General features: G+C 37.5%; 1 protein-coding gene and 1 pseudogene across 2 annotated transcripts in view; one reads left to right on the forward strand and one right to left on the reverse strand.

The window, feature by feature from the left end:
• The window catches only part of P3H2 (prolyl 3-hydroxylase 2), a 173,230-nt gene that overhangs the window by 116,916 nt on the left and 38,622 nt on the right, over nucleotides 1-17,692 (forward strand). For both annotated transcript variants that reach the window (XM_036350253.1, XM_036350255.1), the window contains exon 2: nucleotides 15,638-15,790. In XM_036350253.1, coding sequence (XP_036206146.1) covers nucleotides 15,638-15,790 — 153 coding nt within the window. The remainder of the gene's footprint in view (nucleotides 1-15,637; nucleotides 15,791-17,692) is intronic.
• LOC118676395 lies at nucleotides 5,721-6,131 on the reverse strand (annotated as a pseudogene).

A 17,692-nucleotide genomic window follows, 5' to 3' on the forward strand; every position in this document is an offset into this window, starting at 1 on the left:
ATAGTATGTCCCCAGTGTCTTACCCATGATGAAATGCTCTCCCTGGCACCTCTGGCTATTGAAATCCCATCCATCCTTCAGTGTTCATTACAAATGCCATATTCATAATAAGATCTTCAGGACGACTCTCGGGATCCAAATCCACCTCGTTAGAGGTGATTTTTGCTACTTTGAATCTTATAGTAATCTTTTTTTTTTCTTATAGTCCCTTACTTAATCCTGAATTATAGGTATTTGTCTGATTTCTCATCCCATTCCCAGAGTAGCTACTGAAAAACAGGACTTATCTCACTCATCCAATACTTAGCACAAGACCTTCATTAAATGTTGAATTGAAAGACAAAGTAGAGTAACCTGAGCCTCAGGGACCCTAGAAAGACAAAGCTTATAGTACCATATGCAGACGAGGTGGGAATATTGGATTCCATGGAGGATCATAGTGGCAATCTTTTCTTAGTACAAACCACCCAAACATGCAGCTACTAAACTCTGCCACAATATAACATTTCAAGGAGAAGGAAGCCAATGTAAACCACAGTATGTGCAAAGTCAAAATCAGAAACCCTGAGTTTTATAACCACTAAATATAATTTTATAGTCTATTTGATATTATTTTTCTAGGCTGTGGTTCAGTTCAAACAAGGCTCTTCAATCGAACACAATCCTAATTCTCTTCTGTACTCATTAGCAGCTACTTTGCAACTTTAATTTGGCTTATTCTGGGTGGCATGGAGAAAAGTATTCCTTTATGACTTTTGGAGAGATATATTTGGGTGTAACTGTTTGATATGCACTTGTCCAAAATGGTCTATTCTTCATTTTCCTGCTGAATACAGAAGATTGGTTACTTAGTCTTAGACACATTGCAGTTTACCAGAAAAATAATTAACTTTGGAGTTAGAAGACCAGGATGTAGGATTCAGCTTTTCTATTAGGACCCATGTGGCCCTGAGAACAATTTCTTACTTGTCCATCTAAGTATAGTAAGAGGAGGTATCTTACACCAAATGATGTCTAAGGACCATATTTGCCAGAAGCCGGTCCATCCTTGGTGCTTGACATAGTTGCTGTAGGAAAGAAACATCTGCACACCATATGTTTCAAGGGACCTGGCGTATATAGCATACTGTTCTTAATATGTTTGCTCCCCTTAGCGCTATGTGTTTTAACCAAGGTCACCTCTCCGAGAAAGATTTTTTCCCCAGGTAGGGATTTTTCCCTGAAGTTAGGGAGGGGATAAAACCCCTTAACTAAGTGCCAGGAGGGTAGTTAATCACTTTAACTACAAACAATCACACTTAAGCTACATAATCTTTACTCCCTGGAATGGAGATAAGAAACGCCCTAACCTTTGCAATAGAAATTGACAGGATTAAAATCAACTGGTATAAATACAGATGTAACAAGACAATAAACACCAGAACTTGGCTGGAGATTCTGGCTAGGCTGTTGATCAACTGAATGCTGTCTCCATGTCATTCCTTCTTTGCCAACTCCATCCACACCTTTGGGGACCCGTGGACCTGCTGGGGTTGGACCCCAGCACATATCAGTCTTTGCACTTTTAGATCACTTAGATGATGAATTAACAAGTAAAACCACTATTTTATCAAAATTAATGAAGTTTACCCAAAGTGCAGGTTGCCACATATATACCAATAATGTAGAGTCTCAGAAAGCTAATTAGTCTTTGAATCACTCTGAAGCAGAAAGGATAATTCTTTGGTAAAAATAAATAAATAAATTGAAAAATGTAGAACACAGTAACCCATTCATGGAAATTAGCTATCAGAGTAACATATTAAAGATTCTAAAATATTATTGTAAATATGCTTAACATTTAATATGCTTTATGTTACACTTAACTGTAAAAACTTTTTTTTATATGTCATATGACCACCCAGGGAAATAAACATTTTAGCAAGATAACAGCTAATTACAAACCCAAAGACATTTTTTCCTATCCTTCTAGATTGCGCTGAGCTGCTTGTATTAATCCTACCAGACCTGAGGCCCTGAACTTAACTGTCCCCTATACCTGGGCTCCTGAGCATTAAAGAGAAAAAACCAACATGATATAGAAAAATGTAAGTTACATGCAAACAAGTCGTTAGAATAAGATGGAACTTGGAGACATTGTAGAAAATAGGTCTACCTTTCATCTGCCTTTCATCTAGCACCAATATTCCACCTTTGTGTGGAAATTACGGAAAAATCGATACAGCGGTCTGGTAGGGTTAATATATAAATGGTCATGCCCTCATTTTGGAAAGTCTTCTCTTACTTTTTCTGAGCCAAAGATCCCAGATGTACATCAAGTGAAAACCTTGCCCAACACTTAACCAGTCAATTCTCAAATCAATATTCTTTACTAGTAAGAAGATGTATTCCTTTGTATGCCTTTTTATTATATCAAATATAAACTGGTTCAAATGAAATAATTATTTTCTCCAATCCACAACCAAATTTTGGAGTCACCTAAAAAAAGTACTGATTTACATTGCTGTTTCTATCATATTCCTAATTGATTGGTTTTGGAATTTTAAGGATATCTTTAACTTTTACATGTCCTTTGGCTAATGCTATGGGCTGAATTGTCCCTCTCCCCGCTCAAGTTTATATGTTGAATTCTTAACTTTCAGTGTGATGGTATTTGCACATGGGCCTTTAGGAGGTAATTAGGTTTAGAGGAGCACATGAGGGTGGGGCCTCGTGATAGGACCAATGCCTCATAAGAAGAGACACCGGAGAGCTTGCTTCCAGTTTATCCTACAATAACCAGGCTAACCTTTCCATGAGAGAGAATTATTAAGTCGATAATACATCTTCATTCTCATACCATTTTGCCTGCTGAGAAATGAAAAGTATTTCAGACTACTGATTCCTGGTTCTGCATATAAGAAGCTTGGTGTTGCCATTCCATCCTAACAACAGGTACCAGTAAAAAGCTGAACAGACTGAAAAACCAATAACTTTTCTAGTGTGTACTAAAAGAAGTGAGGACACGGTATTTAAAACAAAAGAAAAAAAACCTTCTGTAGTCAACAATGTCAAGAGAATTAGATGACAAGCAACAGACAAGGAAAAAGTATTTGCAAAAGACACATTTGAGATAAGGAATTGTTATCCAAAACATACAAAGAGTTTTTAAACCTCAAAAATAAGGTAACAACCCAACTAAAAAGTGTATCAAAGACCTTAACAAATACCTCACCAAAGAAGATATACAGTTGGTAAATAAGCATATAAAAATTCTCCATATCATATATCATCAAGGTATGCAAATTAAAGCAATGAGATACCACTACACACTATTAGGATAGCCAAAATCCAGAATACTGACAGCATCAAATGCTGACAAGGACATGGAGCAACAAGAATTCTCATTCATTGCTGGTGGGAATACAAAATGATGAAGCTTCTCCAGAAAATAGTGTGGTAGTTCCTTACAAATTAAACTACTCTTACCTTACTATTTAGCAATCTCACTCCTTCGTATTTACCCAAAAGAATTGAAAACTTATGTTCACACAATAACCTGCACACGAATGTTTATAAAAGCTTTATTTGCAATTACCAAACTTGGAAGCAACGAAGGTGTCCTTCAGTAGTTGAATGGATAAACTGTGGTATATTCCAGACAATGTAATATCAATGTTAAAAATTAATGAATTATCAAACTATGAAAAGATGTGGAAGAACCTTAAATGCATATACAAAGTGAAAGAAGACAACCCGAAAAGGCACAATATTGTTTAATTTCAAATATATGGTATTCTGAGAAAGGCAAATTTATGGAGATAGTAAAAAGATCAGGGGATGAGGTGTGAAGGAATTAAATGATTGGAGAGCAGGAATTTTAGAGCAGAAAAAGCTCTAGATGACACTAGAATGAAATATTCCTATCATTATATATTTCTACACACCCAAGAATGTACAATAGCAAGAGTGAAATCTATGGACTTTGGGTGATTATGATGTGCAGTGTAGTTCCTTAATTGTAACAAATGTACCACTCTGGTTGGGGATGTTGAGAATGGGAGAATCTTATGCCTGTGGATAGTGGGCATATTGGGAATCTCTGTTCTTTCCTTTCAATTTTGCTGGGAACCCAAGGTTGCTAAAAAAAAAAAAAAAAAAAAAATAGTCTTAAAAGGTTTTTCATAGCTACATCAAATATTTTAGTTTTTATTTTTTGAATACTTTTTGGAGTGAGACAGTGGAGATTTTCATGACCACACTCTCTTACATGAACACGTAGATACATCTGTTTCTCTTTTCCCAAGAACAAAAATCAAAACACCTCAGTTTAGTGTTCATAGATCTCCATGATCCAGCCCTGTTCAACCTTGTTTTCCATTACTCTGCAATCTAGACCTTCCAACTGAGACAGGTTAGTCAAATTACTATGCTGTGAAAACATCTGAGTCATTCCTATTTTCCCCTTCTCCCCGCTATTCTGCATCAGAGATATCCACATGTTTTCTGTTATTAAGACCCAGCCTCAGTCCCACTTTCTCTGAACCTTCCCGGTGTCAACCAATGTTTGTTGGTGCCAATTCAATGCCAACAGGAATCCTTAATTTGGCGTGTGGTGAAGAAGAAACCTTTATTCAGTGCAGAAACAGCTCAGTTGTGACAAGGCACATCTGTGAAAACAACACAGCTGTGGAACAGCTCTATTGTGATATAGCACGGCTGTGAGGCAGCCCTGGGGCCAGGCCCCTCTCCAACTAGACAGCTCAGTTCTGCTCTGCTCCTTGCTGGTCCGCTCTGCACTGGTCTGCTCCACTCTGCTCCAATGAGACATAGTTGGTGTTTCAACTCAACCAGGAAAACACAGTTTTTGGTCTTCAGTGGAAAGGGAAAGTGAGCTCCCAGAGGGAGCTGGCTCATATAGACAAGTCTCCGCCCTGGTCTCTGACTCGTCTGTCCTCATGCAAATGAGGATTCCAAATCCTTGCAGATTGGTTGATCTAAAATGCACTCTCCTGATTGGTTAGAATGGAGCTGCTCTGATTAGTGAAGTTGTTCATGGGGATATAGCAATCCTGTTGGTTAAAATTGGATTCCAAGAACTCCTTTAAAAGGGCTGACTCAGCCCAGCTGGCGTGGCTCAGTGGTTGAGCATCAACCTATGAAACACAAGGTCATGGTTCAATTTCCAGTCAGGGCATATGCCTGGATTGAGGGCTTGACCCCCAGTGTGGGGCCATGCAGGAGGCAGCCAATCAATGTTTCTCTCTCATCATTGAGATTTCTATCTCTCTCTGTCTTCCTCTCTGAAATCAATAAAACATAAATAAAAGTAAATAAATAAAAGAGCTGGCTCAGATGGCAGAAACAATGTAGGCAGGCAGTTCAGTACAGAGGCCAGTGTTCAGTGCATACTTCTCCATGAAGTGTGGTTGGAGTGAGCATGAGAGTGAGAGGCCCTTGTGTAGAAATGGCTGCTAGGCTTTTTTTGTTGTTTGTTTGTTTGTTTTCTTTTGTTGCTATTTAAATTTGAGCCCAGTTAGCCACCAGGATACCTTCTTAGTAGATGTCTTTTTTCTACACAGGTTACTGTGATTTTAAATTTATCTCAATTTTTATAGCACTGTGTTGCCTGTTAACCACTCATGCTGCCCTCTAATTCTGCAGAACTTTAGTTATTTTTTTTGCCAGATGGCAGAATTTTATGATTTTATTAACACAAATACAATGTGTACACAATCTGTCTATTCATTTTCTTCACTGCGCAGCCTGGCATTGGGATTGGTGACTCTGATGGCTGGGCTGCTCTTTCCACAATGGCTTTGCGGTTCTTTGAGGAGACGTTGTGAGCAATCTCAGCACAGTAAGATTTATTGCACATCAGCACCACTTCAAGCTCCTTGTCCTTATGGGCCAGGAACTTCCGAAAGCCACTGGGCATCATGTGCTTTGTTTTCTTGTTGTTCCGATAACCAATGTTGGGCATCAAGATCTGGCCCTTGAATCTTCTATGCACCCTATTGTCAATGCCTCTGGGCTTCCGCCAGTTCCGCTTAATTTTGACATATCAGTCTGACTGGTGCCAGATGAACTTCTTGGTCCTCTTTTTGACAATCTTGGGTTTCACAAGGGGTCTGAGGGCAGCCATGGTGCCAAGTAGGAAATGGCTGCCACCTCCGTAGGCAGCGCAGAGGAAGAGACAGAACCTTAGTTCTTGATATTAGTAGTTTGTGAATATGTCCTTGCCCTACTGGACTATATTTAATAAAAGGTCAAGAACCATGTTGAAAATAGTTTTTATCTTCAGATGGCAAACCATTCTTTTATGGACCAGATATGCACAAACTCACCTCTACTTAGAAATAGTAAATTAAAGTCCCAAATGTATGTTTGTGAATTTTTTTTTTTTATATTTTATTGATTTTTTACAGAGAGGAAGGGAGAGAGATAGAGAGTCAGAAACATCGATGAGAGAGAAACATTGACCAGCCGCCTCCTGCACATCCCCCACCGGGGATGTGCCTGCAACCCAGGTACATGCCCTTGACCGGAATCGAACCTGGGACCTTTCAGTCCGCAGGCCGACGCTCTATCCACTGAGCCAAACCGGTTTCGGCTTTTTTTGTTTGTTTGTTTGTTTGTTTGTGAATGTTTTAATAAAAGATGCAGATTGTAACCATTGTCTTGCCACTAATTTTCTGAGCAAATCCTTCTTCTATCTGTAAATGAAGCAGTGATACTAGATGATTTAAATAGAATTTCTAGCCCTGGTCACTTATGGTTAATGAAAGTTAGTATTCATAAGACCAATGCAAGTACTACAAAAATAACATAAGCATTAAGGCTACCTGATATGTTCAATAAATGGATTTTGTCCAAGCTTTAACTCTTCACAAATTCACCTAGCCTGGAACTTCTTTCCAATACAGTCTGTTGGCTAAGGTACAGGAGAATGTTTGGATTTATATTTAGTCTGTGTATAGGCAGGAATATTTAATTTATAATACAGCCTGAAGGTTATTGCTGTGGATGAATGCTTATAAAGAGCAGATGTGATGGAGAGGAACTTATGAAACTGAAAGAATGTTGCCATCAAAACCACCTCTTTAATAAGACCATGTGACCTGTCAGGTTAAGAGCACCCATTAGTCAGTGTGATGGGTTATACCTAAAGGGACCTTAGTCCTTCTTGAAACCCCTGCATGAGGGGTCTTTAGAGTGAAACTCCCCTTGGCTTCCAGCCATGGTGCCTTCCTTTACATGAGCTCCAGCGAATGTTTGGAAATACTTTATGATGTAATCTCCCCACCCTTACAAGAGCAAGAGAGAGTTTGTATTTCACAGGGGAATGTGGCATATTTATATCAAAAAGGTACAAGTGGAAAAGCTTTAGATTTGCTTGTTTGCTTTTCTTATATTTCTCACAGAGGAGTGATTTGGTGGAATGTTAAATTTGCTTTATAAGCACAAAATGGGAGATGTTAGAAATAGTAATGACATTTTTCTATATGCTCACTAGACCCTGAAGTCCCCGCCCCCCCCCCCCTCCCCGCCCAAATCATCAGTTTGGCCAGACTGTCTCCAGTGTTAGCCTTACCATTTTTAACAAGGCAAGGCCCAATTTATTTTTTGTTTTCCTTGGTCCACATGCCTCCACCTGCGAACCATGCAGGAAAGATGGGTGCCCATGAGATTAACAGGAAAGAAACCCACGCTTTGATTCCCTATTGTCTGGCTGCCTATTCCTTCTTGTATATGATAAGCATTTTGGGCCTGTAGCTTTATTTCACAAAACAAAGCTACAGGCACACAAAAAAGTTTTGAAATTTTCATCTTCTCAAGAGCATAAAAATCAGTGCTAGGTCTATATTAAGCTATTTTGCTATCAATTTTTAAAGACTACCTTAGAATCAGAAAACCCAAATCCACAGTTAATTGCCATTTTGCAATCATATTTGACAAATAAATCCAAGTATTTGCAAGTTTGTAGAGTGTGGGAGGGTGGTAAGGGAGGGAGGATGTGGTCTGGCTGCTGATGGCTACAGAGACATAATTCCAGTAGTGAGCAATTAGGAAGCTGGCTGTTGGCTCTAGAGAAGTGATGTCCAGATAGATGTTTTTAAATGGGTCACTAGGGAAAGACAACATTCATCTCCATTTATCATAATGAAAACCAGGCTGAAGCAGCAAAGCATGAGTGAATGGTTAGAACAACAAAATTGGTTTTGAACCATGGAGTTCATTAGGGGCAGCTCAGTCTGTCCCAGCACTAGCTTCTACATGGTGCTATTGCTTATTGTTTGTATCATCATATGCCCTTGTACATAATGATCACCTGGGCCCAATGTGATATAGAAGCTCATTTTTCATCTTTTTGAAAAATTTTCCAATAGAGTTGAGTAGACAATAAATGACAATTTTTTGGTTATCAGTATTGTAAAGTTCTTTGAAAACTATACAACAACATACAAGGGTAAGTTCTTATTAACCTCATGTATGGGATCATTGTCACCAATATGTAGTCCCAAAGGAGGGGACTACAGTTCTGAGCTCACAAAGAGGGACACTGGAATTCTATTTATTTATTTACTAAACTCAGACACGAATAAGATTTTTTACACGTTAAAGTGATGACTACTGCAGTAGTCATGGGACGTTGGCAAAACTAGAGTATGAATTGAGTGGCATCTACCTTCCAAAGAAATTTTAAAGAGGATTAAAGCTGTGGTTCCAAAAACAGTAGCAGGAAGCAAATGTCAGACAGGTCTTGGCGCAAACCTTTTCAGTAACCATTAGTCATCCTCCGACACCTCAAGGGAGACTTCTGGACAACACCACAGAGGTTAAGATGCCAGCCCAGTTCTTCCATATTACTCTGTCCCAATGTTTAGAACAAAAGCAATAGAAATATATCAACACAACATACACACTAATTTAATTTGCTCCCTTGCAGATATGACTTGCCCACATTCCATCCTAAAGATAGTATTCTCTCCTCCTTATCCAGCAGGCATTCAAGTCTTGGCTATTCTCTTGTTAGGAAATTAGACAATACACAGATGGCTTGAGGGATTTTGTCCAATTAAGCACGCAGTTATTTTTTGGCAGATACATTGAGGGTATTTTTTCTTTAAATAACTTCAGGGACTTTTTGTTTTAAATAGTCTCTAACCTGAGATCACATATTAATCACAAATTAGACTTTAATGACTAAAAGTCCTGCCTCTTCACTTTAGTTTTTCCTTACCCTGAAAGATGCTTTTCATTGATAAGAAACCTTCTAACATAGCTGATAGAACCTGTTGTTCCACTGTGCTTATAAGGGTAACCTCATTTGACAGTGGCTATTCACCATCAGTGTTTAACATTAAGTTGTAAACATCAGATTAAAGCTTCACTAGAGTATTTAAAAAGAGCAGGAAGATATTAATCAGGCTTAGGACTATAAGGAATTGAAGGAAAGACTATGAGCAGTTTGGCAAAAGAAAGTGTCTTTTAAAAGACATTCTTCCTTTCCAACTTATTCCACAGAGAAAATGTTACTCTTTAGAAATGTCACTTCCCATCTAATTCTTACCAAATAATACTTTGAAAACTGTAAATATTTACTTATAACCATGACTACATTTCAGACTAACATTCAATAAATGCAAAGATAAGATTACTTTCTGCATTTAGCATGAAAAACTAAAGATCACATGTAATTAATGTGTAATCTTTAAAGCTAGAAATTTCTAAATTTTCAACGTTAAAATATAGGAAAGAATTTAATTACTAGAAGTGTCCCTTACTATAGGGGTTTATTTTTTGAATAAGTTGTATCTTTTCTGTGTCCCAAAGGACTTTGAGTTACCCTTCTAAAACAATTATTTGTATAATTAGATTTTTGAAATGGAAACAAAAACAACAACAAATTTAAAAAGGGGAAATATATGAGCTTCAAAAAAATACAACTGAGTTCTGAGCTTTCTAGTGGTCAAGGCAAAAGGACAACACAACATATTATCCAGGCCTCAATGTTATTTTACAAATTGTCAAAAGAAGCAGTTGTTTTGCATAACTGAATTATTAAAATAATCCAATACATAGGTGTTTTTGCAAGTTACATTAACAGCACGAAGAATAGTACCATCACCAGAAATTGTGAAATAAGAATGCAACATTGTTTTCCATATGGCTAATTTTTTTTTTTTTTTCAATTACAGGTGTCATTCAATAGGATTAACCAGCCCCAAAGTTTACATTTGAAACACTCTGACTTATAGAACTTAGTTTAATCTAGTAGTTCAAATTACTTCAAATTTTTGTTTTAAAATTTGCTGGGTCTTCATTGTTAGAGTATTCTTTTGATATGTTAATTTAATTTTAATTAATTAATTAACTTGGTTTTGTGAAGAAAATTAACTTTGGGCTGGCAAGAATTTAAAGTAAATTTGGAGATACTAGCATGTGTTAAAATATCTACAGAAATGCCTGGTGTTATCCTTACTAAGAAAAAATTCTTACTGATCCATAAAAGGAAGACTAAAGTTGTTAGCCCATAAATTTTTAGTGTTTAGCATAATGTGCATCCTGTAATCTGGTGACTTTCTTTCTCTTCAGCCAGTGTGTTTCCGCTGCTAAGTAGAACTTAAAGATTCTGCTGTGACTTAGAAACAGAATGTCTTGTCAGTTGGTAAGAAACCTCAGATAGGGTTAAAAATTCTCTAAAATTGCTATATTGTGAAATTTAAGTAAAGAGCCAAGGCAAAAATGATGGCACTTTATCAAAATGTAATGCATGATGCTGGGTGAATTCCAAAAGTTAAGGTGATGAAAGTACAAGTAGAGAAAGAACTCCCTTTTTTACTGAAAATGTTGATGTTTGAGTAGAAGAATGGAAATTACCTCACACTTGACCTTTTACCCTGATTGTATAAAAAAGGCTCCAGGAGATAGAAAGTGATCCTAAATATTCTATTTCACAAGTACACACTGTTCTTTACATGTTTTTATGTGCTTCAGAATGTCTTTTTCCTTCCTTGCGCGTGTCTTACAAGCTGTTTTAAATTTCCTATTCAAAATATGTGAGCTTCATATTTCTTCTAATTCAGAAAGAGCGAACTTGTGTGTTTTCCCTAAAATATGCTTGGAAATTTTAGAATTCTTCTCTTTTGTGCTATGTGTTTGTCTTCCGAATTGAGAAACACTGCTATAGCAAGGATGGACAACATGGAAAGAAAGAGAAAGGAATGGAAGTTAGAAGGGAAAAAAGGATGGGGACTGAGCTATCCTGTGATATTCTTATTCTGCAAAGTAAACATATTATCTCTGACCTGGATTACCGGTCTTCTCCTACCTGCTACCAAAGACCTACTCTCCACATAGCAGACTGAATTCTTTTAAAATGCATGTTGGATAATGTTCCAAATTCTTTAATAGTTTTCTCCTACCCTTAGAATGACATTCAAACTCTTTATTGTAGCCTACAAGTGATCTGTCCTCCAACTCCTCAAATCTCTCACCCTAGTCTCTGCTCTGCTTTTTAAAAATGTCCAGACTTTTCCACTTCAGGTCCATCTATTTCACTTGACATTCTTTTGCCTGGAACACTCTTCCTCCCATTTTGATCATGACTGACTTCCCAAAAATTTAGGTCTCACCTCAAAATTCCTTTGCAGAGAGACCTTCCTTAACTAATTTACCTAAATAAGTCCTGTTTTCATTCCAACAGCAGCCTCTTACAGTATTATTTGTTCATTGGTTTCTTTGTGGCACTTAGCACAAACTGAAATAATTTTCATTAATGATTTGTTTACCTGAGACTTGTCTCCCTGGATGAGACTGTGAACACCTGGAAAGAGCAGGTTCTTTGTCCACTTGGGTCATGTGGGTATTCTATTCTCATTGACTATCACAATGTCTAGCACAGGCTCTGTGCAAAATAAATTTTAGCTAAATAAGTGAATGCATTAAATAAATAATTTTGGTATGACTGGAGTATTGGGCCCGTGTGTGTTTTCTTGAACAGGAGGGTGGTAAATTAGAAAACTTCTAGAAGTTCTTCTAGAACATTTTTGGGGAAAGTTTGCATAATGACAGGAAGAAGTTATGCTAGAAAGATAGGGTGAGGGCCAAATCATGGGGGTTCTTGAATGTCATGGCACATAGTTTCTGGAATCTCTTTGTGGTCATTGGATAGGTGCTAAAGGTTTTGAAGTAGTCAATGTGTATGAAATGCTCCTTTATGATTAGCCCTGGAAAATCAGGTGTGTCTCAGAAGAGTCTCATTCCCTCAGCAGTGGACAGAGGGACTTCTGAATGCAAACAGGGTATTGACTTAATCAGTATTCATTTCTTTTCCACGCAGCATGACAACCACGTACAGTGTGCTTCTGGGCTGGCAGGAACAAAAAAATTTTGCTTAGTTCTTCAGAGTCCTAGGGGAAATGAGCCAGTGCTTCTTGAAGGCATGTCTGACCCCCCGTCTCTCATATCTCAATGGAACAGTGGGCTTCCTTAAAAGTGATACCATCTTGCTGTCAAATAATTTCCCTTTCCTCAGTTGTTCTTTATTTGCAATTTATTTTTCTGATGCATGGAGTTACCCTCATATTAGAGCTATCCTCTCCTGTGGTTTGTTTTATTTTAGTCTTAAAGGAAACCCAGTTTGGAGCCCTTAATGTAGTTGGCTTTCTGTTTGTTTTAATAGAATCGTGGGTAGATCCTTCCTTAGCTGAAACCTTGTACCTACAAGGCATTGTAATAATCCCCAGCCAATAATATGGCATTATATGGAGTATACACCCAATTTACAACCTAAAATGTTCACCTGTACTTTCCCTACCACTTCAGATATGTGTATCTAATTTCTAAAATAAAGTACAAAAATATTAAGCTTCCAGTTAAAATAATGGCCTGTTTTATAGACTCTGGCAGCTAATTCTAGTTTCCTGAACTGGTTCACAATGATTTAAAAGCCTTGGTCAGTTCATGAGTAAGTTTTATGGTTTAAGTCATAGAATCTTTTTATACTTAGGGATGATGGTATTATGTTCAATACTGGGTTATAAATGGGGAAAGCACCAAATAAGCAAAAAACCAATGTGGTCAAATTTAAGAAAAGGAACCAGTGTATCAACATTGTCTGACAGTTTTCAGGAGCTACTGGATCACAGTCATCAGTGGTCAACAGTATTGGGAGCTCTCAGTGGGAATAATGACTTCTGAGATGTTATTAAACTTATATCATTTCAGTACATGGTAGCTAATGAAGCACACTCCCATATAGTATACTAATATACCTTTTGATTTGTGTGTAAAACATTTACCTGCCAGAAGTTTCTTTTCTCTTTTCGTAGACATTTCATAGACATCTGTATGTGAAGTAGGTGGGAAACAAAAAGATAAATAAGTCATATGGTCCCTTTCCTCAGAGCTCTAGTCAGAGAAACAAACATACTTAGGTAGACACAATGTATGGCAGCATATAAGTGACAGTAGAGGAAAAGGGATCGCATTGCAATGCTTGGCTACAGCTACAGAGTGGGGAAAGGATCTATTAGAGAAAGCAGAGTTGAAGTGAGGCTTCATAGGATATGTTAGATTTCATCCAGAAAAGACCAAGGGACAAAGGATCTCTAGGTCAATGGAACAACCTGAGCAAAACATGAAGGTAGGAAAATGTAAAACAAATATTGACTTATGTTCTATCACTTATAATGGTGCTATAGAACCTGAGTACGTCAGTGCAAGTCTGTTTTGCTCATGACTTATAGTTTGACTCTTAACTGGAGGCAGTTTTCACAACCACAAGAACCTTAACAATACTTACAAATTATGTATCCATGAGCATTATATACTACCAGAGGCCCCATGCACAAAATTTGTCCAAGGGGTTTAGCCCTCCCAGCAGCCCCAGCTGCCTTGTGGCCCCAACTCCCACCCACTGGTTGTTCTAGAAGGTAATCCTGGAATGTCATTCTGGAAGGTCATTCTGCCATCTGGTCTAATTAGCATATTAGCTCTTTATTATATAGGAGGATATCCATTATTAAGGAGAACATATTTACATCCTTGCAACTGATAGATCATGTATAAGTTGTATTATGTTATTTTATTTGAGTTTTAATGATTTCTGAAGCACATTCATATATATTGCACAATTAATTTCTTCCAAAACCCTATGTAGTAGATGGTGGTATGGGTGTTTTATGGGCATTTTTCTTAAAGGAGAATTGAGGCACAAATGCTTAGATGGCATTTTCCAGGTTCACACCATCACCCAATTTACAACCTAGTCTTTTTCCTCTATACCTATATACTTGCTGCTATGTAGATGTCCACAAAATTCATATTTATTTGAGTTAGTGTGTGAGATATTGAGGAAATTTAGTGTGTGAGATATTGAGAAAGAAACGAGGTCCAAAATTAGTGATTTTGACAGTCAAAATAATTCTGGGAGCATACAATTGAGAACAAAATCAAAGTGGTAGGGAAAGTTGATTTCAGATGAGATTTAATGGAAGGAATGCCAGTAGGTAGTAATATGAAAATTAAAGGGGAATGGGGAACATTTTACTATTATTAGACAACTTTAAGGATGTCAGGTTTTGAAATAAGCCAGTTTATCTTTTCTGAGGTAAGTGTTAAGATTCTTTATATATCATGAGATGCAATTACTGGGGACTTTATGTTACTCATAGTTGAGTGGCCAAACTGTTAAAAGTATACTAAGTTGAATCTTCTATGCTATTCCATGATTTTACATTTACTTGTTCAGGAACAATTAGTTTTTAATTCTTTATACTTTAAAATAGATCAAACTTTATTTGGATTTACCATGGAAAAGGCTACTAATATTCAGTTTTCTGATATGGGGCAAATGGATCTATCTACAGACATTCTTCATGACTAAAGCATAAGGAAACATGTCTTAAATTGAGTAAATTTAATTCCATTTTGTTAAAAATTTATCACTGTATGTTACATGGAAAGCAGTATATTAAGTGGGTTAGGAGAAGATTTATAGTGTCTTCTTATAGTATAGTGGTTATTAAAAGTTCTTCCTTTTGAATTAATGAGAATCAAACTTGTAAATTTGAAATCAAATACCTCAGTCAAAGGAGTGTGGTAGAACATTGTATGTGCTATATTTCCCATCTCTTATTAGAATAATTTAATCTTACAACTTCGTATTCTTCATATTCTAAAGCCTGGCAACACGCTTGGTGTAGTAGATGATACATCCAATCCCATGTTTTGGAAAATCATAGGTGTGTTTATACTCCCATTGTTAGGACTAATGCAAAAGGGACAAAAAGAAATGAAGAGAAAATAGAAGAAAAAGATGTTGAAAATATGAATTAGAAGTGGCACAGCACTGGCAGCTTTTTATTTTGATTAATTATAAAACAAATTGAAGATTCAATTTCCAGAAAACACAGATGACTTAGAAAAGAGGGGAAGAGAATGAACTTGTAACAAAGTACATGTATCCATTCTCACTAAAACCAAATCATCCACATGTCATTTTAGTAGTACTATTTATTAACCTCCTGCCCTTTGGGATGGAGGTTTAATATCGTGAATGTGAACTGTCACTTTCAAGCCTAGTACTGAGCCTGGTTTAGAAATATTTACCTTTATTTGATCCTTTTTTTTTTTTTTTTCTTCTCCACAGCTTAACCAGTTGGAAAAAGCAGTGGAAGCAGGGCACACATTTTTCATGGCCAATCCTGAACACATGGAAATGCAGCAGAACATTGAGAATTACAGAACAATGGCCGGCGTCGAAGAATCCCAATTGGTAGATCGAGAAGCCAGACCACACCTGGTGAGCTCTGGGGACCCCTGCCAACCATGTGGAGCTAAATGCTCCTAAGTTTCATTTGCCTCAAAGCAGATTCCTGTGAATGGATATCTCAAAATGGTTCCTGATTTCCAAAACAGTGACATTTTTATACTTCTAGAGTTATTACATAAAATGTTATAATTATCATGGTTAAAAAATTGAGAGACAATGAAAATTATTTTAGAAAATCAGTTTGACACGGTGAAAAGTAGAATATTATATAAATATCTGTAACCCTTTCTCAGCTTCAGCTCCCCCGCCAGCATTATTTTCCACCTGGGACTTGAGCCAATGTGAACTGCTCAGGTCACACTATAGTTTCCTAGCTCCAAGTCCCCGTGGTTTTTCCCTTGTACCTGTACTTTCAAATTCTGGGGTTTTGGTTTCAAGCTATATAATTATTTGTTTACTTAAGGTGATAATATATTGGAAGGGCTTCTTTTACAATTAGAGACATTTCTATTCTCAACATGTGGACTCCACGATGATTAAATAAAATGATAAGAGAGGAAGATTTTAAATGGAAGCCTCCCCTCCCCCCTTATTTTTTCAACTGGGCCAGGCCAGGAAATGGTTGTCATGTCCACCCCCATCAATCTTCCTGCATTTTGTTGCATGGCCCTACCTACATTCAAAAGGACTAGAAAGTATCGTCTTTTTTGGGGGTGGGGGGAAGGACTAGGTCCCATGCAGCCAGAAAAAGCCCAGGATTTAGTACTGTAGCCAGCACAAAATCACATTGCTCTTTAAGTAAGATGAAGAGAAATGTGTCAATACACATTATAACTATAGCACATTTGTGATAATATAAAATTAAAGGAGCTTGGTAACCTCCTCTGCCAATATATGATCTGGCATACTAAGGTCTCTAGCTAATAACTACAAGATCTCATAATTTTCTCATAATTGTGCAGTTCCTCTATCTATCTTTCAGCCCCATATGTCACAATTCCATCAGTCAATATGAAACAGGACATGAAAGGGTTTGAGCTGTCTGCTGCTACCTACAAATAAGTAGAGACGAGGTTGAATCTTTGTGGTGCATTTATTAATTAGAAAGTCAGCAATCTGAGGGAGGAGCAGAAGTGTAACACCTTGAAAAGATGGCTCTAACAGTTCATTTTAAACAAGCTCTTATATAAGGTTAGTGGTTGGGAAAAATTTTAAAGTTAGTGAGTTCCCAGGGTGTGTCTCTTTCATTGTATTTGTAAAGATTAGCCACATGTGCTTCAAAGATTAGCCCCAAACGCTATCTCCCTTCAGATAGCTTCTGTCCTTGATCTGGGCTCTGGACTGCCTTATCTCCAGGGCCTGTTCTCCTTCCTTCTCTTTTTTTCTTTTTTTTAATATTGCTTTATTGATTTCAGAGAGGAAGGGAGAGGGAGAGAGAGATGGAAACATCAATGATGAGAGAGAATCATTGATCGGCTGCCTCCTGCACGCCTCACACTGGGGATTGAGCCTACAACCTGGGCATGTGCCCTTGGCTGGAATCGAACCTGGGAACCTTCAGTCTGCAGGCTGATATCCACTGGGCAAACTGGCTAGAGCTGTTCTCCTTGTTATAACATGTCCTTTAGTTCCCCAGGATTTGTAAGGAAATCTCTTTATAGTGAGTAGCTATCAAACAACTGTGATTCTATTTCTATTTAGTGCCCCTTCCCTGTCATTCCCCATTACTTTTAAGTCTTATATCTATGAGATTAGTTTCTTACGGAAAGCATCTTACTGCCAAAGGAGAGGGGAGGGTGGAGTCCTGCCTATCCCAATGTATAACAGTCCATCTACAGAGGCTGTCACTATATTTTCCAGGGGGAGTTGAAGCATGAGATGGGGCCCATGTTCCCATTTACCACACATTCCACCCCAACATGGATGCTTTCC

The sequence above is a fragment of the Myotis myotis genome, unplaced genomic scaffold (genome assembly GCF_014108235.1).
Source record: "Myotis myotis isolate mMyoMyo1 unplaced genomic scaffold, mMyoMyo1.p scaffold_m19_p_2, whole genome shotgun sequence".
Taxonomy (NCBI): Eukaryota; Metazoa; Chordata; class Mammalia; order Chiroptera; family Vespertilionidae; genus Myotis; species Myotis myotis.